General features: G+C 38.3%; 1 protein-coding gene and 1 long non-coding RNA gene across 3 annotated transcripts; one reads left to right on the forward strand and one right to left on the reverse strand.

Annotated features, from left to right (window-relative positions):
• Nucleotides 1-5,629: 5,629 nt before the first annotated feature.
• LOC110928849 lies at nt 5,630-8,325 on the forward strand. 2 transcript variants are annotated; one of them, XR_002586716.2, is made up of 6 exons: nt 5,632-5,966; nt 6,564-6,614; nt 6,683-6,945; nt 7,207-7,352; nt 7,848-7,953; nt 8,033-8,325. It is a non-coding gene; the product is annotated as an uncharacterized LOC110928849 (long non-coding RNA). The 2 variants fall into 2 exon arrangements; XR_002586715.2 differs by having other exon boundaries at nt 5,630-5,966; nt 7,207-7,953.
• A 265-nt stretch (nt 8,326-8,590) lies between these two features.
• On the reverse strand, nt 8,591-10,423 carry LOC110931359. Its single transcript, XM_022174756.1, has 4 exons — nt 10,279-10,423; nt 9,631-10,179; nt 9,065-9,401; nt 8,591-8,951 (listed from the first exon to the last, which is right to left on the reverse strand). Exons 1-4 carry the CDS (start codon nt 10,421-10,423, stop codon nt 8,591-8,593), a joined length of 1,392 nt encoding a protein of 463 aa, XP_022030448.1.
• Nucleotides 10,424-23,901: the final 13,478 nt, after the last annotated feature.

A 23,901-nucleotide genomic window follows, 5' to 3' on the forward strand; every position in this document is an offset into this window, starting at 1 on the left:
CGGGGACACAAGAATTTTAAGAAAGTTTAAAATCGGTGGCCTAATCATTTATATACTTTTCTAATTTTTCTTTTTAGCTTTTTCTTCTATTCTCTTATTTTTCTACTTTCTGCTGGAATAACATGGGGTCGTGCCAGACCTACAGTATCTGGGAAGAGTTGTTTTCTTGTTACTGGAACAGGCACACATGGCCGTGTTATAGGAGCACGGGGCCATGTCAAACCTCCAGTATCTGGGAACCTGAAAACAGAAACGTTTTCTAGACAGCACAGGGTCATGCCTACATAGACACGAGGCCGTGCTACCCTTCTGGTCAGCTTTTTTTGTGTTTTTGTTCGCAGAAAGTCAAGCAACTCTGTATAATTCACAGGAAATACAACCTGGTGCATGACCTCTACCCCCGACATAGACATAAAAGTGACACTCGACAAACCAGAGTGCTTTTTGAGAAAAAAGACTTCAAGATAAAAATCGACAAAAAGCCTCAACCAAAAAACTCCCCGTGATAAATCAACGTACTCTCATGGATTACCTAAGACCTACAGTCGGTAATCTTGGAGCCGCTATTAACCCTCCTAATGTCGATGCCAATAACTTTGAGCTTCGACCACACCTAGTCCAAATGCTCCAAAATTCCGCCACCTTTTACAGCCTACCTGATGAAGATCCCCATTTACATATTACCAACTTTTTGGAAATTGACATGTGAGGTGTGAGTGTAAATTTTAGATATCTTTTAAGCACTTTTTACTCGCAAATCAAGCTTTAAATTTAGAGAACTGATTTGCCAAGGGATGAGTTGGAATGAAACCAAGGACCACTAAACAAAGCATTAACACGGTCCCGTGGCCTTCATTCTCTCTCCTCTTCATTAACTACAGAGTTAGGTCTTATACTAACATGGCCCCGTGTGTCAACGGCACGGCCTGTGGCAATTGTACTTGATGTACTATCTCAGATTATGCGAATCTTTGAGTTGACCACGCCCCTTGAATTGGCACGACCCCGTGTTGGTTTATCTTTTGTTGTTGTCTTTCTCTACAGGGAATCTTGACTGGGCACGGCCCCGTGCCTAAGCTTTTGTTTTTGCTATTTTTGTTAGTTTGGATGTGGATGGGGGCTCGACGAGTCATGTCAATCCTTCTTCTTTGCATTTTTGTTGGTTTCTGCTGTTAATTTGTTCTTTTTGTGCATTTAAGCTCTTTTAACCCTGTAAATTAAAAGGAAGCAAAGAAACATGCTTTTTCCAACATTAGTACTGAAAAGGGGTTGATTTTACGCCTTATTTGATATAATTTATATGTTGTATTCTGCGCACATCAAATACCACCACACTCGAATCTTTGCTTGTCCTCAAGCAAAACTCTAAAATATGGCTTACACACCCAAACGAAATAGATAGAAGAGAAGTTTTGGGCTTATCTTTAGAGTGTCGGGAATCCAAGTTCTAAATTTATTTTGTTTTTATTTTATTTACAATCTTATTCGTCATGATTTATTTAAACACATATTAAGAAAAATTATTAGTTTTGGGCATGACATGCCTTTATAAAATTCTATTTAGTTATATACATATTACACACCACACAAGTAGTCACTCAACACTCGGCCAAAGTTGTTTAAGTGAAAAGGCTTGTACCCAGTTTGGAACTTACTCCTACTATAGGCTTGACAAGTAATCAAACCTCCTCCATTTTTACGTTTTAATCCTTGTAAATTTCAAGAGGGCTTTAAAAGGGTAGGTTGTGGCTCGGGTAGGTGTTTTTTATTGAAAGTGGCTAAAATGTAAAAGGTCGGTTTTCTTTTGAAAATTTATTTGTTTGTGACTTAGTTATAAACTACATATTTAGAAGCGATAACTTCTGCTTATTTATTTCAAATAGCTAGATTATATTAACTAAGTCACCTCTTTTTATATGATTTTCAAAATAACCGCAATTACTAAATACAATGGGTGTGAAAATAAAAATTGGTTTTGGGGTGATGGGTGGTTGTTTTGCAAAAGTATATTTTTGCGGGTTTAGAAACGAAAGATTTAAGGCTCAAAGGGGTTTATCTAAGGGGAAGTTTTTGGTAAAGAAAAAAAAAGGTTTAAAATGAAAATGGGTTTAGTCCTAGTGCCTCTATCATTTACTTACTTGGATTTATGTCGGTAAGGATTTGGAATGTATCGCTTTGGCAAGTTCTAGATTTGTAAGGACCAAACGGGCTATTCACACAAGAAATGAAAAATTGAGCAATTAGTATAGATGTGTATTTATATGCTCGGTAAAGGCTCAAAACTTACTTTTGTGGGAAATGGGTTATAGTGTAAAAATGTATATATAATCAAATTTTACAAAGATTTGTTATGCCCGTTTTTATAATTTTCTTAATTGGTTCTTTTTATCATGACGCTATCAGGTGTAAATTAGTAAAAACATAATTTTTAACTTATTTTACCCAACTAAACCAAGATAAGTAAAAAAATGCAAAATTTTGACAAAAAAGTTTGGGGTGATTAGCGATTTTCAAAGGTGAGTTTTTGAGTAAGGCTTGTTTTAGGACAAACGATTCAAGGTTTTAACATCCCCCCACACTTAAATTACACATTGTCCTCAATGTGTCCCAAGTAGAATTTGTTTTGATTAAATGTGAAAAAAGTGGGTAAAAATAACAAAAAAAAAATTAGTTACTAGGCATTGGGCACGGGGGCGTGCCTAGTGGACACAGCCACGTGGCCAAAGTGCCGTTAACAGGTTTTTACAGAAAACTTACATTGTAGTGAGCATGGGGACGTGCCTGGTGGGCATGGCCCATGTCACTTTCTGGGGAGAAAATTTTTGCATCGGATATGTGGACACGGGGGCGTGCCTGGTGGACACAGCCCCGTGGCAAACGTCTGTTTCAGTTAAAAACTCGGGTTGTGTTGTTCGGCTTCTGTTTTTCAGGCTTGGGGGCACTATGCTTAGTGTGTCCAATGTCACACCCCAAAAACGTAGCAGCGGAAGGACAAACATTTGTTCGCAATCAGGGCTGACATCACCCTGATAGCGACCTCTAACATTCTTAACAAAAGAGATTCCACAAATGTTAGAAACATCTGATGGTATGTAACAGCTTATTAAATATACTAAACATTTGGTTTAACTAACACTGTTACATTGATAAGGTCTGTTCTTTAAACCTCTGTTAACTAGTTCCAAACATCTATTTAGGCCTAACAAATGTTTGGTCTTCACCGTCAGTGCTTTAGTGCTTTGGCCTTTAAACAAATGTTCTTTTTTCTTCAACAGTGCTTTCCAAGCTTCAACAGTGCTTTGTAGTCTTTAAATAGACACTCTGTTAGTATTCAAGATTCGCTATCTTTAGGGAGAGATGTAGATCATTACTTGCTTATTTAAATATCAGATAAGCATGTTTTGGCTTTTGATATCATCTGTTCTTTTATAGGTCCAACACGTGTATACATACCTAACACATACAAAGATCCAAACAAACATACATACATACATATATACATGAATGCATACACTTGTACATACATACATACACTCACATACCTACCAACACATCTACATACGCACACATAAACATGTACACATACAAGCATCCACAGATACATACACATACACACACCTACACATGCATACACACACATACATACATACACACACACATACATACATACATACATACATACATACATACATACATACACATACATGCATGCATGCATACATACCTACATACATACATACATATATACATACATACATACATACATACATACATACATACATACATACATACATACATACATACATACATACATACATACATACATACATGCATACATACATACATACATACATACATACATACATACATACATACATACATACATACATACATACATACATACATACATACATACATACATACATACATACATACATACATACATACATACATACATACATACATACATACATACATACATACATACATACATACATACAAACATGCATGCATGCAACATGCATGCATACATGCATACATACATGCATATGCATGCATGCATGCGATACACATACACACGTGTACATATGTTGATACAAGCTACATATGTACATGTACGCATGCATACATACGCACATATAGTCATACACAGACATGTACATTTGTACATACACACATTAGTAACGTACATATGTGCATACACACGTGCACATACATATATCCTAGAATCAATTCATATGCGTTATAACAAATAATAGAATGGCCAAGTGTCACTCCAAACACACAGTATAAACTATTTAATCATAATATCATGGATGGTTTCATGCTATCGGTGCCATGCTTTGTGTCTATTGGAATGCTCAAGATTAGATTCAGAAAACATTGTATAAGGCCAGAGGGTGTGGAAGGCGCCACCTCTGCCACCTTACCACCGATAGCTTCGGAGGAGCGCCACCACCCATACTGAGGCAGTTAAATCGGGGCGCCATGGATGTGTCGCCACCATGGCAATGAGGAACAAGGTTATGTGAAGGTGGGGCCCACATCATTTCTCCAATAATTTATTTTTTAATTTTGTTTAATAGGAGGCATTATCCCACACCCTGAAAGTTAAGGGAAGGCGTGATAAAGCCCCCTGGCTGACGTGAATCTGACATGGCACTGACGTGTTGTGATAAAGCCCCCTGGCTGACGTGAATCTGACATGGCGCTGACGTGTCGTGATAAAGCCCCTAGGGGCTTTATCCCACACCCTCCAGGCTAACAAAGTCGAATACAAATAAGTACAACTACGTTGATATCTAAGCATCTCCTACATATGTTGGCCATGAATAACCATTAGACAATGTGATGAGACCATGTCATCTTCTCTATATTTGTGCTACATGAAGAACTTGGCCATTACACTTTTTAATTGTAAGGATATGAATCAATCTTAAGATGTGTATGTGTGTTTAATTCTTGTGGATGGTATTGCATGTGTATTATCATAATTCATATTATATGGATCATCGGATATCTTGTTAGTTTTTGAAAAATAGTCAAGCCAAAATAATATTGCTTTATATTTAACTTTTATTAGAAATCAAATTACGTGGCATACCAGACACTATGTTATCATTAAAATCCAGACAATTATTAAATTATGTTACAAATCATTATAATTAGATATAATCAAACACCGCCTATATATATTATTAGTATTTATATATATTATTAGTATTTTTAGTATTACTATTCCTATTGTTATCGTCTTAGTCTTAATCTGAGTTAATTGATATTTCATTTGTGTTTTAATATGGTATATTATATATGATTATGATACTTATTTTTCACTTTCGATTTTATCTTATGTTTCTTTTGGTTCAGATTAAAAAAGTTTATAATGAGATGACACTCCTTACGACTTTACCTTAGTTTAACTTGCTAATAAAAAGTTAATTTGATAAAGAATATAATTTATATTTATATATAGTATAATTGGCAACAACTCTATGCATTAGTGTGTTGTATGGGAGGCTTTAGTTATTTTATATGCATCTCTTTATTGCACATTGTGTTGTTTTCTTTGTACACTTGCCAGGCCCTCCCACGTGTGTCCAATGAGCTTCTTCTTTAAACCGCTTTTCTTTTCCACCACTGCTATCCACGTTTCAGTTAAAACCACAAACCCTATCTCAAATGGGCGTCTTCGCCACACCTTCCTTCCAATACCTAAAGTTGTAGGTGTTGTTTAAGTGAGAGACAGAGAGTCAGAGAGCGCCAAATGAGAAAGGGTAGAGAAGAAAGGAAACCGAGAGGTTCCAGTCTCCGGTGACGACGGATCCACGGTGGCTTGAGGCGGGGCTACGACAGTGGTGGGAATGAACAATATGGTGGCTAGATTATGTTTCATTCACCTTCCTCGGCCCTCTAGATTGAAGTTGTTTCAGATTGTCGTGAAGCAAAATTCCGTTAGATACTAGGTAAGTCCGATTATCTTCAACCATGTTATTCTAAGTTATACATTTATACGATATTCTGATGCTCGATTTGGTATTTGGTACTCCGACCAAACTGGTGAAATGAAATTCTGATTATATCAATCGGCCTAACGGCTATAGTAAATGAACTAAGAAGTATTAGTCTGACTCTAGGGTTCCATTACACCCCGGTAGCTAAAACTTGATTATGGGAAAGTATTGTATGTTGTGTATATGCAAAGAAGGTAACTTATTCAAATTAGTTTTTGTAGGACTTTACTTATAAGAACATGACTTATGTGCGCTTGGTGTTGTTAGTTACTATTTTATATGTATTGTCTACACATAAAGCTTTATGTAAGTGTTCTCATTTTTGTTTTCATACTTAACATAAGTTTTGACATAGATTTATGTTGGCCACATATCTTACTTTTTGTTTGACCTAATGATAAGTCCTAACTTGATATGGATGCTTTAAATGTAATTTGATATACTAAAAGAGAAATGAAATTGTAGGCGAAATTTGAATTGAAATGATTTCCATTATTATATATGTTAAGAATGGGGAGAACTGATATGCAAAATTCATTGTTGACTTAGTTAACGGGTCTACTCGAGTAGTCAACAAATCATGGACATCTGCGATCAAAGGTAAGTTATTCTCAAATTTGTTTTTTATTATATGAAGTATTTATGGTTAATCGTCTTAATTTCTTCAGTATCAATTATATATGTGCCGAGAATTGGTCGGTGATAATTTTTCAACATGAACGCATTCATGGCTACCCATGACGCCTCAAGTCAATTGACGAAGTTCGAGGACTCAGTGGATGTGACAATTATCGTCGATTACGAGTTCTCTGCACCAAAATTCTTCGATTTTATCGAAGGAAAGACTGCATTCGGTGACCCCTTCGATGTTCCAGCGAAGCGTACATTAGCTTCTTGCATGCTCTTCCTTTGTCAAGATAGTCCTCCACAGGTAACAAAAAAATATTTTTTTTTAAGTTTGATGATTTTGAAATAAATTCGTTTAACACTTTGGAGTTGTTTATTTCAGGAGATTGTATGTATTTTGAAAAAAAAATAACGAATTTTGCGTTTTACAGGGGATTTTTTTAGATGTGTTTTTTATCAAGAAAAATCAGTATTAAAATTTCAAGGCTAGATTTCAAATATCATTCGTGTGGTTGCTAGAAATTTGTGCTATTAAACTTCACTATTAGGTTCATTCTTTCACTAGGTAACTTGGAAATGGTGGGTCTGAGCTCATTATTACCAGATCAACTAATGGTGGAATATCTACAAAGCAATTGGTTCCCCGGAATATATGCGTTTCTATCATCAAAGGACATGTCTGTTGCCACCACTGTTGTGCTAGCTGCCTTGGTATACCTCAAAATCCCACCACTTTTGTATAAAGTTAAATGGTGGCAAGACAGGTAGTCCGGGTAACGGGTCAAAATGAGTTTGAGTTCAAAATTGAAGTATGTCATTCATTTAGCGGGTTGGGGTGAAATGTTGGTTAGGTTAATCCTCTTTAATCCCTTTTTTGTCCAATTTGATATCTTTTATATGCATAATTAACACCTTAAACGATATTACTACAATTAAAATTTGAATCTTAGGAAAACTTACCATGGGTTTGACTTGAATTGTTGTGTTGTTTCTGTTTAGGGACTGTGGGAAACAAGTGGCTTTTTTTATGTCATTCATGATGTCATTTTTTTGTATTATTATTCAGGCATACAGTTTTATGTATATATTTAATATGTATAGTTTGATTGACTGAAAACTAATTACAAGTGGATTTGATAATGCCCTTGCTGCAACCAGGTTAGAGTTTTTATTTAAGAAAATTTTGTGGATTTTGACTTATTGAAGGGTTGTGATTAAGAGCGTATGATCGGGCTGCGATCAAGTTCCGAGGTATTGATGTTGATTCTAAATTTCATGTAAAAGAATATGAGGAAGAAATGACTTAGGTGAGGTGAGAATTTGATTATATATTGTGTCTAATTTGTTTATAAATTTCTTTCTTGATGAAGACGCTTTTTGTTATGCAACAGGCGAAGAATCTTTCAAAAGATGAATTCATCAATATACTGCGTAGGCAGAGCACTGGATTCCCTAGAGGAAGCTCGAAATATCGAGGAGTGACTCTTCATAAATGTGGCAGATGGGAGGCGCGTATGGGTCAGCTTCTAGGGAAAAAGTAAGGATCCGTTCACGATCTTGATGCTTGATAGATGAGATACATACTTGATGTAACAGTAGTTTACTTCTAATATTTGTGGGTACGAATTTTTATGTTTACCTTGGATTATTCGAAAATGAAGTGGAAGTTGCAAAGTTTTTTTTAGTTTTACAATCACATAATCCTTAACTTACAGCATTATCTAAAAATATCTCCAATCTCGGTTGATCTGGGAATGAATGCAAAGGAGACAGACTCCTTGCGAATCTCCTGGCCCGTGCCGCAACCCGCGCATGTCGATGTTCTAGTTACCAATATTATGAAAATAAAACAATTACAGTTATAAATTTACAACTTTTTTTATTATCAAAACACAAAACTGTAACTATATATTCTTTACAAAATACACCCCCAAAAAAGAAAGATGTCTTTAAATTCGGAGGCACTTCTGCGCCTTCATGCAATTGATAATTCGTAGAGGCGTTTCACGCTTCTCCCCATGAATCACAAGCGTTTCTCCATTCAACAGTGGGATGCGGATGGTTTTCTTGTGACAAACCACCTCCGCACGGTTGTCGGACAACCAATCCATCCCAACAACAACGTCGAAACTTCCCAAATCAACAGGTAAAAGATCAATAGAAAATTCTCGCTCTCCAAGTTCAAGTGTACAGCCCTTAATCACCTCACTTGCTTCAACTAATTTTCCATTTGCCAGTTCTATAGAATATGGGACGTCTAGCTTACTTGTAACTAGGTCAAGTGTATTCTTAAATTCTATAGATACGAAACTAAAGTCGACGCCAGTATCAAAAAGAACAGACGTGTAGTGTTGGTTAATAGGGAACGTACCCGTAACCACAATCGGATCCTGGCGTGCTTCTCGTGCACTAATCATGAACACTCTTCCACGGGCTTGATTATCTTTAGGGCAATCTCTCTTAAAATGCCCCATGTCTCCGCAGCCATAACAGCCTTGGCCTCTACCATTACCATTCCGGCTTGATTATTATTATTATTGTTTCCTCCATGATTCCCATTGCCAGCTTGATTACCATTTTCGCCTATGTTCCCATTTTCCTCCCTAATTACCATTCCCACCTTAGTTCCTATTACCATTTTGATTACCGTTACCACCTTGGTTACCATTTCCTCCTTAATTCTTATTACCGCGTCCCGCACCAAACCAACACGTATCTTTGGCATGCCCAGTCCTACCACAATTTTCATACTTACTGGTCCTGCACGGACCCGTACAATGATATCGACATTTATCACACTTGCGCAGGAAGCCCGCATACCCTTTTCCGCTAGTCTTAGTGTTTGTTGCGCCAGTCTTGACCTCTGTTGGCGGGTTAGCATCCCTACGCTTGTTGGAATCATTGTTCACTCGCGTACTCTTTTTGAAGTTCGAGAACTTTCTCTTGTTGTCATTTGAGGACTCCACATGAGTCTCTTTCTTGTTTGCACCAGATTTTGAGAATTTTCCCAAACGGGGTGCTTCTTCAGTGAGTGCGACACTCAAATCAATTGCCTCAATGATGGTAGGAGGCTTCGAAGCAGTGGCCATGCTCAGGATTTCTGGAGCAAGACCCCAGATGAATCTCTCAATTCTCTTAAATTCAGGCTCCACCAAGTAGGGGACAACCCTGGACAAATCGTGGAAGCGTTGAATGTATTCAGCAATTTTTGGTCCGTCCATCTTTAAGTTCCAAAATTCCGTCTCAAGCTTCTGAATTTCGGCCCATGTGCAGTATTTCTTTCTCATCAACTCTTTAAGCTCGTCCCAGCTCATTGCGTATGCAGCAGCTTCACCCTTGGTTTGAACCTGAAGGTTCCACCAAGAGAGTGCACCATCCAAGGACAATCTCGAAATGTAAGTAACTCTCTGCTCAGGCAGGCATTTACTCATCCTCAGAACTGAATCGGTCTTCTTGACCCATCGCACGAATGCAACGGCACCTCCTGCGCCATCAAAGTTCAAGAGCTTACAGTCTAGGAACTGTTTGTATGTGCAGCCTGAAACATGTGCAACAACAAATCACGAGTGAGCATTGACAAAGCACGAATGGAAATACCCAAGAGATTTGTAATGTGTCTTGGGTGACTTAACATTACCAGTTGGAGGATTGTTTCCTGAAGTGCCACCGCTTTGTTCAGAGCGGAGGGCTTCGTGCTGCGCTATTGCCAGAGAGATGTGCTCGTTAAGTTCTGCTTCAGTTCTTGGTAACGGGTTTGTGTTTATGTTCCATCTGGGCGGCATTTTCTTCTATCAAGAAGTATCGGGTAGGTTAGACAATATTCACTAAATAAGTGTCTATGAGGTACACACACACACATATATATATATATATATATAGGGTAAGGTTCATGCAAGAACCACCCTTATTGCGAGAACCGCGAGAACCAATGTGACCACAAAATAAAATCTAAAAAAAATCAAAAAAGCACTCAAATTTTTTTTTAAATATTTTTCTTGAAAAAATCGCTATATTTCGTTATCATAAAAAAAAAGTTTTTTTTTCGAGTAACAGTTATCCATGCACATGTGCATATGTATCATTACTTCGATAAATTCGGTAATACGTTATCAGAAATAGACAATTGCACTTTAATTTACAATACCATTCGTAATACACTACTTTTTACATTACCAATATTCAAAATGCACATGTGCATTATTGGTATAACCATGATATAACGTGTTTTGTTACAAAAAGTTTGTCATTTTGAATGGAGAAGTAGGCCCATATACATGTTTTTGGTTGGTTATATCTAGTGGTTGATGGTTTGGTTATAGTTGTCAATTTATGATGTGATATGTTGATTGGATGGTATAAATGGCGTTTACATACATGTAATAAAGTGAAAATATTGGTAATGGCATTGTATTATGGATGGTAGGAGGTAATGGTATTGTATTATAGATGGTAGGAGGTAATGGTAGTGTATTATGGATGGTATGATAGATGAAAGGGAAAGTGTATTCAAAGTAGTGTACCAAAACACCTTATTTCATGTTGATACATATAGATGCACATGTGCATTTCTAATATTGGTAATGTAAAAAGTATTGTATTACACATGGTAGTGTAAATGAAAGTGCAATTGTCTAATAGTTGTAATGAATTACGGAATTTGTCAAAGAAATGAAAAAAATGCACATGTGCATGTTTGTGTATTATGGATGGAATGATAGATGAAAGAGAAAGTAGTGTACCAAAACACTTTATTTCATGTTGATACATATAGATGCACATGTGCATTTCTAATATTGTTAACGTAAAAAGTAGTGTATTACACGTGGTAGTGTAAATGAAAGTGCAATTGTCTAATATTTGTAATGAATTACGGAATTTGTCAAAGAAATGATACAAATGCACATGTGCATGGATAACTGTGACTCGATTTTTTTTTTTTTTTTTGAAAATTTTTTTATTTTTTATTGTAAACAAAATATAGCGATTTTTACAAAAAATGGTAAAAAAATAGGGTGTTTTTTAGATTTTTTTAGGTATTACTGTTTGTGTTCACACTGGTTCTCGCGGTTCTCGCAATAAAGGGTGGTTCCTAACAGATCTTTCTCTCTCTCTCTCTCTCTCTATATATATATATATATATATATATATATATATATATACACATAACATAAATGATCATCACATCATCCAAACAAACAGTCACATAAATAACACATGCATGCATAAGCAACAATGTATGATAAAGAAAACAACCACTGAGCTTTTATATATATATCTGACAACTTGATACATTCTTTTTGTAGAAGAAAAACAAAAGGGACTCGTGGTTACATCGCCTTGGTCGTACAAGTGTCATAATACAAAAGTAGTAAGTCTTTTCTCCTACATTGGTCTTCATAGTCTTCAAGTGTCTCTAGCTCAATCTTGGTCTTCATATATACATGCAAGTGGGTCCGTGACTCCCACACAAAAAGGTACCTACAAACAAAAGTGTCTAGGGTGCTGGAGAAGATGGAGGTGTAGGAAAAGCCAAGCTACGAAGATGAGCTACCCCATCCTCGATCTCGTGGACTTGACGGATTAGAAAACTAACCTGCTGCTCTAGTGTAAGGAATCGAGCAGCATGACCATCAACTGGTGCATGAATAGGTGGTGGTGGTGGAGATACTTGAGGGGGTGAAGATGGTGGTGGTGGTGTGACTGGTGGGGGATAATCCGGTGGCGGAGGTCTCTTAGCGTTAGCCTCGCTCTCCAGCTCATAGACTCTGCGGCAGAGGATCTCTACCTGCAGCTGGAGTGATAACAAAAGATCATCTCTGGTGTAACCAGAGTGATAAAAAGGATGATATGGATCAGACAACAACATATTATATGGAGGGAATAATCGAGGTGACTGAAGACAGAGACTCGACTCGGGTGGAGGTATATGTGGATGACCTGATGGCTCTCCTCCATGAGTAGGAAGGGTATGTGGAAAAGCTGAGGCATAACGAATACTACGCAACCAACTTGAATGGTCCGCTGGGGCAGGTAGCTGTGAAGAGCTGCCACTGGTAGCTCGAATGGGGGTATGAGGAGGTGTACCAGCAGGTGTAAGAACACGAACAGGAGTAGCTGGTGCAATAGACACAACATCGTCATCATCAGTAGGATAAGCCTCTAATCCAGCGGCTCGAAGGATAGAGGATGTCACTGACTCAAAGGAGTCGGCATCAGACTCAAGATCAGAATAAAAAGAGATATCGATAACAGAGACAACTGGGGATGCTACGTCTAGGATAGCGATGTCAAACACCTCGCCATTGCCAAGATCGTCATCAGGGTGCTCCACCTCAATCACGGAGACATCAACATCATCATCCAAATCAACAACGAAAGGCCAATCCTCAGCAGGGATGGCAGCAAGGGGAATAGAATGAATCGGAATAGGCTCAACAAGATGTTCACCATCAGGATATCCGATGATAAGCTAGTCATGTAGGGGTAAAGGTAAAGAGAGAACATCATCAACAAAAGGAACATCATCACCAATATCTAGTAGGGCGAAGGGCTGAAAATTGTCAAGGTCGTCATCGTCAGACATCATCTCCGGGTTGCTCTCGGAGTCAGACGTGAAGACCTCAGGGGCGTGTGCTACCTCATTATCGGAGACAATAGCCATAGGATCATGCTCATCAGATAGACCGCTACTCTCAAAAGATGACACCATGGTACCCTGGCAAAAATAATCCGTACATATGTATGCATATATATCAACGAATAACAATGTTATTTAGTATACATATGCAAGTAAAGGCAACATATCATATATAATTCATGTTTGTTTTTATGTGGGCCATTTCTAGTTCGGCAAGTCTATCCCATAAAGACTACACCCCAACTAATGTCCTTGCTTGTTTTTCCTTTGAAAAATGTTTGGTTCGTGGATCTTGGCGTTTTTGTAAATGCAATGAAAAACATTGTGTTTGTTGTAAAAATGTTTTTGTGAGAGAATCCTATTGATTGTAGTCTAGACTCAAGAAGGAATCCTAGTTCACTACAATCGAAGCTCTGATACCAACCTGTCACACCCTGAATTTTGCAGAAGCGTATACGTGTGACTTGATCAGTTTTCATTGTATTATATTATAATAAACAACTACATGACTAAAATAAACGATGTTCATCCATTCATAAGTTTAAAACATTACAAAACATAAGTTTTTTAAGTTTTCAACCAACACAAGTATTAAGTTTAAGTTACAAACCATCATAAGATTCAAAGTTCCACAAAAGGACTTGCTTAACAAAAGACTAGTTTCATGAGGTTTGCATCCTATATCTCATCAAGGATAAGATATACGAATCAAACCCTCCAAAAGTGGATGACATCTAGACTTGAAATTTACAGCTTGAAAATAACACCAGCGCCAAAGATCCATCTAGTTTCCTGAAATACATGTAAGTTTGAAAACAATAAACAAAAGTTGAGCTAGTTCATGCGTTTTGTGTGACTTCCTAATAAACTTGTAAACATCTGAGAGATCTTTATAACAACGGGTATGTAAAGCGTCTATGAACAGATCATTAATGTTTTGCAAGGACATTAATATGTGTGGTGACGTAGGAAGCACTCAAACCTAGCGGATTTTCTTCGGTCCATCTAGCTGGAACAACAAAAGCACTACATGGGCCACACAAGGACCCAAGAGTGGGGCTCGCTACACCCGATAGATCTACCGCCTCTGCCCCTCGGTCTTAAACAAGATTAATGGCACTTAAGAGAGATGCTACTCATCCACATGATCTAACAGTTCATTCCCTAGCTAAACTATACCATTGAGACATGTATTTCACCCCCCGAGAGTTATAAATCCAAAAACAGTTAAGAGAAATGGGGGACTTGAACTCACTAGTTTGCGTCCGTAACCGTGTGTACTCAAAGTCGATGTCCTCGGGTCGTGTCGCTACCTACAAACGTGCTAGGTTTTATTAGACACCTTGGTCGTATAACGACGCTTAGTCTTAATTATTTATTAGGTCTTGTTTTGGAATTGTGTTTACTTTGAGTTACACTTTCGGTGTATGATGTATATATAATTTTCATAATTATATATAATTCCAAGTTTAATATATTAGTGAAAATATTATATTTTAAATTATATTATTTGCATGCATTGCATGCATATTATTTAAGGGTTTTGTTAAAAGTAATATATTTTTAACTCGTTGTGATATATTGTTCCCATATACATGTGTTTGTGGTTTTCGTAACCAAAATTTCGTTTATTGAGTATTATACATTTGTAGGATTTCCCCAAGTATAGGTATATTTATATTATGAATGAGTTGATTATTTCTCTTTGTATTCTCATATTTATGTATAATACTTATATACGGGTATTTTATCAAGTGTTGGTGGTGTATGATGGTATGTATTTGTACGTATAGGAATATGTATTTTCTTGTATTTATTAAGTATTTCATACTTAATATATATTTAATTTTTCCGGAATATTGTTTTTACACAACCAATAATCAATATTCTTGTATTCTTAAAATATATATATATTAAGATATGTTCATAGAAAAAATATCTATATTTTGAATTGGTTAATATAAATATTCATATACATCTTAAAAATAATTTATTTTTAAGATCAAAGCCAGAAAAATATATATTTTTAGTTTCCACAAAAATAATATATTTTTAAGTTGTTTACGAAAATAAATATTTTCATACACTCAAAGATAATATACTTTCAAGTTTGACAAAATATGATATATTTTTATAATACTTGTGAAAAATACATACTTTGTCATTTGTTCAGTTTTGAAAATATCATTTACCAAGTGATGTGCACAAAATGCAACATATAAATTACATCAATTGTGGCATAAAACTAACCTTTTTTAGTACTAATGTAGGAAAAAGTGTGTTTTTGTCTTCCTTTTGTATTTTCAGGATTAAATGAGCTCAAATGAACAAAAGAAGCAAAAAGGCAGGTAAATCTAACATAGATACAAGAAAAGGAACAAACATGGCATGCCTGACCTCCCGACAGCATCTTCCCAAGCAAAACAAGAGAACAGAAGGCTGAACACGCCCCGTGCTCAGTGAGCACGGGGGCGTGCCCAAGTGTCAGCAGAAAAGACAAAGCTGTAGAAGCTTCTATCACCCACCACGGGAGCGTGCCCACTGGACACGAGCACGGGGGCGTGCCCAAGTGTCAGCAGAAAAGACAAAGCTGTAGAAGCTTCTATCACCCACCACGGGAGCGTGCCCACTGGACACGGGGTCATGGTCAACTCTAAGATTCGCAGAATCTGAGGAAATCTTGATAGTACAGATACGCTTCTGCACAGGGGGTCGTGCCCAACGGACACGGGGGCATGGTCAACTAATGCAGAGAAACTGCAATTAATGAAGAAATAGAAGGAGGATGGACACGGGGCCGTGCTCGAGTTGCTGTTCAGGCTATAAATAGGGGTGCTTGGCTCATTTGCAAACCATCCCTTGGCACACCACCTCTCTCACACTTCACCCACCACCATCACAACACCATCATCCACCACCATCATCCATTGTCCATCATAGAGTGTGTGAGTCGTCTCGGGATCCAAGATTGATCGTAAGAGTTCTTGACAATCAAAGGCCATGTTTACCTAAGTCTCTTACATCACTTGGTGAAGACAAGTGTCTAGTGTAATACTTTTTATTTTTAATCTTTTCCCAATTTTTATTTGGTTATGTATTAATGACTTTAATAACTAGTTTCTTATGTTGAAGGTGATTCTTCCTTATCGTTTGTCTGTGGTGTCTTGTCATTATTTTACTGTCTATATAAAATAAAATATTTTCACCATTCATATCTCCACGGTCTATATGGAGATATGTTGGCTACCTGGTCGGGGGTTAAGGGAACGGTTTGGTAAGAGTCTTGCCATTGTTTAGTGTATAGATCCTGCAAAGGACCTGGGTCAAATTTAGTAGGACCTCCTTCAATACCCACCGGTATTGGATGGCGGGGGTCCAAACTCTTTGATCCCCTCATAAGTAAGCTACTATTAAAACTTTAACCCGGCTACTTAAGACTGTATCCCTGCTGACTCAGACTACTTAGCCGAGGGTAACGTCACCTTCAAAAGAGGGGGCCTACCAATGTAACGCCCGGCTATTTTGTACTTTCCATTTATAGAAGATTTTGTTCGTAATCTATTTTTGGAAACCTTGTATTCTTGTAATCATTTCCTTTCTTTGTAATCTTTATCAAATCGAGACTTAGATCATTAATGGAACGGGTATTTTGTTATGTATATGTTGTACGCACTCTAATTAAGCTCGTATGTCCAACTTCATGAATCAATCGATGTTTAATCATTACTCTTGGAAACTATGTGTGAAACTTGTAATTTATCAAAACGTATGCCTTGATCGTGTTTCGAACAGGAACGACACTTGATTTGATACTTATACGCTTTATCATACTTGGTTTATAATCCTCATACTTAATCATAACTTAATCTATGCTTTTGTGACAAGAATGGCCCTTGAAACACCTTAGATGCATCAATTAAACAACTATAGGTGCCAAATTGTATCAAAATGAAACTTGTTTCCGAACCACAAGGGGCTCGCGGCCCGCATCAACTAGCCTGGATATCCCAGGCGGGCCGCATGAGGCCCAGGTCTGCAGACCATATGGATGGTCGCGACCAGCTTCCATTTTTGAGCGGGATTTCAAGTTTAAACCGAGTTTTGGCACTTGTTAACCCCTCTAATCAACCCTAAACACCTCCCTATAAATACCCAAGCTTCCCCAAGCACTTGGACACTTTCACCACTCTCAAATCTCACCAAAACACTCCCAAATTCAAGCAAGAATCTGCATTTTCGGACAGATTCATACCTCTACACTAAACTGGGTATAACTTGCTCATTTCTTGATGAAAACACTTGATTCTTCTTCCTATTTGCTTAATCATGGAGTTTGATTCCTTGACTTCTCCTTGGAGAAATCAGACCTGGAATTGCTCCGAAATTGACCAAAAACTTTCTGTTTTGTTACAAACTTATGTAAACTTCATCCAACTTGTGTTTGACACAACTCAAGCCAATGTCCTAATGCTTACAACCCCTCTTATGGTTGGTTAAGCTTAAAAACATGGTTGAGACATCTAAATCAGTAGTTAAAACCTCATAAACTTTCTGTTTTAATTAGGGTTTTACCCACAAGTAGTGTTCAAGTATGAAACTTGATGAATGTGTGATGGTTGGACTAGCTTGGGCTATCCTTCATAAGAATCCACTCATTACTTGATGTTTTGCTATAGTTTAGTTGTTGTTAATACCATAATACTTGTATGTTCATGACCCTCCTTGTTGTTTATAACAACAAGTGTAGTGGTGAACAATAGAGGTGCCTAAATGGAAGCTTGTTCTTCCTACCTCATGTATGAACTCTATGACACAAAGAGGTGCCTAAATGGAGACATTGATCTCCTACCTCATGCTTGAATCATAAGACTTGTAACCAATATAATATCTAAGCTATTCTATGTACATACATATATACCTAAGTAACTAAACTTGATGGTAACTTAATAGTTACTTGTCAAGAATATGTTACATCATCTATGACCATGCTCTTGCTACGACTCTAATGGACCTTTGAATCCATGAAATCATACCAACTCTCTTGAGTTCTAATAGCGTCAAGAACAAGGGTTATGTGTACAAGATGATTATTTTCACGTATGTTATTTTCTATACATTTTAAACTCCGAATCTATAATCTTCCGTAAACGCCAAACTCACACACCTTGTTTGCCTCGTGTAGAAGGACAAGGTGCTCCAAACTAATCCATCCACCAACTCACTCGCGGGAATTCAAGTAGGAAAAGCTTGCAAACACCGTGAGTATACTCGTATTCCCCCTTTTTACTTTTACCACTTTTGGGGTGTAACATGTTTATCTATCAACAAACTTACACATGAACATTTTGCTTAAACACTTGAACATTCCTACAACATGCTTGTATACGTGATGGCTTGATGCTTTAAACTTGGATTAATCTTATGTGTTGAATTTATCATTAACTTCGTACAAGCCAAACCGTGACATATGTAGCGCTATAGGATTAACGACCCGCCTCTTTATCTTCGGTTATGTCATGAGCATATTGCGTTTCCTTGGTTTGATATGTTAGACACATACCATGTTTAGATGTTTATCTTGAATCACATGCTTGCTATGAGGAATTGTTTAAAACTTATCTTTTGCTATGTATGTATCAAACTTGTATACTCGCCTTTGCTTTTGCATTGAATTGTATTTTTAAACATGTTACAGGTTGATGATGACGATGCTATAAAAAGAAGTAGCGTTGATGCCTAGATACACATATAGACGTTTAGGTTAATATGTTGTATCAAATTTTGCTTATGTTGTTATGTATTACTTTTTGGAACTTGTTGTCATTTGAGTTTATGTAATGTTGACTATTTGAAGTTATGAAATGAAATTGGGATTATTAAAATATTGTCACAAATAGCGTTATGATGTCTCTAGCAATCTTCACACTTCGTCTCATCCCGATGTTTCCGCCATTGGTTGGGGTGTGACAGACTGGTATCAGAGCCATAACTATAGGGAATTAGGAAAAATTGCCATGCTTTTGCCCTAATCTATAGTTCTAGGAATTTTTGCCTCTTATTTGTTGTTTAAAACTTTTGTACTCTACCATGCATGCTTCCTAGCTACACTTCTTGTTATTAAATTTATGCGCCTTTCCTAAGGCTAACACGAATACACTTATGCTATTTTATACTCTTGTAACATCAACGAGACAACTTTACCAAAATAGGCGTGAAACCCACAATTTGGTAAACGACTCTCACTCTACCTTTAATCTATTTTTGCACGAAATTCCACCATTAAGCTAGGAGTGACATCCACAACTTAATGGTAATTTCCATTTCAACTCTAGTGGACCCTTGTCAAAGTGTCAAAATTTTATTTTTGGCCGACAAGTACCAACCACATTTAGGGTACGAGATCGTCAAGTTAGGGGTGAAACCCGCATCTTGTCGATTAAGTCCCATCCCTTGATTTTTTTTATTCTCGCCAAAGTCCCGAATGTTCCAATCATTTAGAGATGTGTAGTAACTGGAAGGGTAAGATACCGTTAATCGCTTCTCGACGAGAGTATCTTACTTATAGGCCAAAGCACAATATCTCTAAATCGAAAGGACTTTCGACCCACTTTGGAATTGTCGACGTTTCTCTACCCGAAACAATCCTATGTTTTATTGAGCCTCTCTTTTATGTATCTCAATTTATATGTGATTTTATACTTGAACGTTCATTGGTTTTGAAATGTTGTTTTAAACAGTTCGCACGTTACCGCAATCACAAACAATAATAATTCTTGTGAACAAACTAAATTTATACCCCTTTTACGCAACTTATGTGTTATACTTGTTGAATGTATGTTGGAAACTTATGCTCTATGTGAACTTTACTTGATACGTGAACACTTACTTGCTTTTACATACACAAACCTTATTTTCAATTAATGATCAAGTCTCATCCTTTCCTTCTCTTATTTTTTCAATCTTTTAGATGTCGTCTAGTTCCTCCAAGAGACGCAAGTCAAAGAAGGGTTCGACTTCCACCGCCATGTCTCAAAAAGATTGCATGAAATTTATGGCCAAACAATTTGCTAAAGTCCTACCCGACATCTTTAGCAAGATTCAAACCGATTCACCGCATGGCTCTGTTGACTCAAAGGCAGACAAACCCAAACCAACCTTCCAGTTTAAGCAATTCATGGCTTGTAAACCCTTAGAGTTTACTGGCAAGAATGGCGCTACCGCCATGATGAACTGGTTTGATGCCATCGAGCTTACCTTCTTGCAAAGTGGTTGCCCTGACGAACTAAGAACCTTGAATGCAACTGGGGTGTTTCGTGAAAAGGCACTCGAGTGGTGGACGACTGAACGCAACAAAAGAGGAAACGAGGTCGCACATGCTATGCCTTAGGACGATCTCAAACAGCTTATGAAAGACCACTTCTGTCCCCCTCATGAACTCCAAAAATTGGAGAACGAATTTTGGAACCTTACTCAGAAGGGGAGTGACATGGATGGCCTGATTACGCGCTTTAAACAACTCAGTGTTCTCTGTCCTGGACAAGTTGAAACCGTTCCCAAAACCGTAGCCAAATTCGTCCGTTGTGTTGCACCTTCCCTGACAAACCACCTTGCCTCTGCTAATCCCCAAACCATTGAAGATGCTTTTCGTATAGCCACCGAACTTAACAACAACTGCGTTCTTCATGGAACCTTTGACAAGGTTTCAACAAAGAGTGCACGCCAAGCTACAATTGACTCTTCTGATGAGCCCAAACCCTCTCAACCGTCTAAGAAAAACCAAGGCAAGAAGCGGAAGGCTTCGAGCCAAAATTGTGCGGTCGTCACTCCGCCAAACCCACAACCCCTTCAAACCGTGCCTGCTTTTACCAACAATGAAACTCCACGCAAGGTTTACACTGGAACGCAACCGAAGTGTGGCAAATGCCAATATCATCACCCTCCAAACGTTCAATGTCGAAAGTGCGACAAGTGTGGCCGAGGTGGGCATACTGCTCCATACTGCCGCTTTCCACCTCATGCCCACCAAAACCAAGCCCTTTTAGCTCCGAATCAAGTCACCCCTGCGCGAGCATGCTACACGTGTGGTGATACCAACCATATGGCCAACGTGTGCCCTCAACAATACCAGCCACAACAACCTCGACAGCAGCAACCGCAGCCTCAACAACAACAGCAACACGTCCAAGAACCCGCTAGAGGTCGAGCTTTCCTTCTCACCACTGCTCAGGCTCAAAACGCGAACGACGTCATTACTGGTACGTTTCTCGTTAACCATGTCTATGCTTCATGCTTATTTGATACTGGTGCCGATAAAAGTTTTGTGTCGTTAGAATTCGAGTCCTTGCTCAAGTGTAAACGCTCTAAGTTGCCAAAATCTTTCGCTGTCGAAGTCGCAAATGGTAAAACCGTCGTTGTCAAATCTGTTCTCTCCAACTGCTCGTTGATTCTAAACGATCATACGTTTTCAATCGATCTCATACCTATGCAAATGGGTAACGTCATAGTAGGTATGGACTGGCTTAGGCAAGTTCGTGCTGAAGTTGTCTGTTCCGAGAAGTTTATTCGCTTACCTCTTCCAAACGGTAACTCTCTACACATCTATGGTGAAAAGCCTTCTCAAGGCCTTAAGCTTATGTCGTGTATCAAAGCAAAAAAATGCTTACGCAAGGGTACCTTCGCCTTTCTCGCCCACATTGTGGAAAAGAAGGACAAAGGCCCAAGCATAAGCGACGTTCCTGTTGTACGCGACTTTCCGGATGTATTTCCCGACGATCTTCCTGGTCCGCCTCCTGCTCGTTCTGTCGATTTTCGCATCGACTTAGTGCCTGGCGCTACGCCTGTCGCTAAGTCTCCATATCGTTTAGCACCCTCTGAGATGCAAGAGCTCTCGAGTCAACTTCAAGAGCTTCTTGACAAAGGCTTTATACGCCCTAGTACTTCTCCTTGGGGCGCTCCCGTTTTGTTTGTCAAAAAGAAAGATGGATCATTTCGTATGTGTATTGACTATCATGAGCTCAACAAGCTTACCATCAAAAACCGATACCCTCTTCCTCGCATTGATGATCTCTTCGATCAATTGCAAGGCGCAACCTGCTTTTCAAAGATCGATCTTCGTTCTGGGTATCATCAACTTCGAGTACTCGAAGAAGATGTACCTAAAACCGCCTTCCGTACGCGTTATGGTCATTAGGAGTTCGTGGTCATGCCCTTTGGTTTGACCAACGCACCTGCTGTTTTCATGGATTTAATGAACCGCGTGTGCAAAGCATACTTGGACCGTTTTGTGATCGTCTTCATCGACGATATTCTCATCTATTCCAAGACGCAAGAAGAGCATAAGCGACACTTGCACCTTATCCTTGAACTCCTTCGTACTGAACGTCTATACGCCAAATTCTCCAAGTGTGAATTTTGGCTAAAATAGGTTCAATTCCTTGGTCATACTATCAACGAACTTGGAATTCACGTTGACCCCGCTAAAATCGAAGCTGTGAAAAATTGGATTGCACCTAAATCTCCGTCTGAAATTCGCTCGTTTCTTGGTCTCGCTGGTTACTATCGTCATTTTATCTCCAACTTTTCAAAAATCGCTGTTCCTTTGACCTCCTTGACTCAAAAAGAGACCTTTTGTTTGGGGTCCCGAACAAGAGGAATCTTTTCAAACGCTCAAGGATATGCTTTGCAATGCTCCTATACTAATGCTTCCTGATGGTAACAATGATTTTGTCGTGTATTGCGACGCTTCAAACCTCGGCCTTGGTTGTGTCCTTATGCAACGTGACAAGGTTATCGCTTACGCATCAAGACAACTCAAAATTCATGAGAAAAACTATACTACCCATGACCTTGAACTTGGTGCAGTCGTTTTTGCATTGAAGATTCGGCGACACTACCTTTATGGTACTAAATGTGTGGTCTTCACCGACCATAAGAGCCTTCAACACATCTTCAACCAAAAGGAACTAAACATGCGTCAACGTCGTTGGGTGGAATTGTTAAACGACTACGATTGCGAAATCAAATACCACCCAGGTAAAGCGAATGTAGTAGCCGACGCTCTTAGTCGTAAAACTCATGTCAAAAGTATCCGTTGTTTCCAACTCGTCCACGATCTTCAAAATCGCATACGTAACGCTCAGTACACATCCGTTAATGAGGGTAACCTCTACAACGAGATGCAATGTGGTGCTGAAAATAGTCTCGTGTCCAAATCTGATGGCATTTTATACTATCTCAATCGTATCTGGATTCCCAACCGTGATGATCTTCGCAAATTTCTGACGAGGAGGCCCATAACACGAAGTATTCTATTCACCCTGGTGCCGACAAGATGTACCATGATATGCGTACATCCTATTGGTGGCCTGGAATGAAGAAGGATATAGCCACCTTCGTCTCAAAATGTCTCACATGTTCCAAAGTGAAAGTTGAACATCAACGTCCCTCTGGCTTACTCAAACAACCAAGAATTCCTATCTGGAAATGGGAGAACATTGCCATGGATTTTATCACTAAGCTTCCTCGCACTACTGCTGGTCATGACAGCATTTGGGTAATCGTTGATCGATTGACCAAGTCAGCTCACTTCCTCCCTATTCGTGAAGATTTCAAATTCGAGAAATT

This window comes from Helianthus annuus, chromosome 3, assembly GCF_002127325.2.
Source record: "Helianthus annuus cultivar XRQ/B chromosome 3, HanXRQr2.0-SUNRISE, whole genome shotgun sequence".
Taxonomy (NCBI): domain Eukaryota; kingdom Viridiplantae; phylum Streptophyta; class Magnoliopsida; order Asterales; family Asteraceae; genus Helianthus; species Helianthus annuus.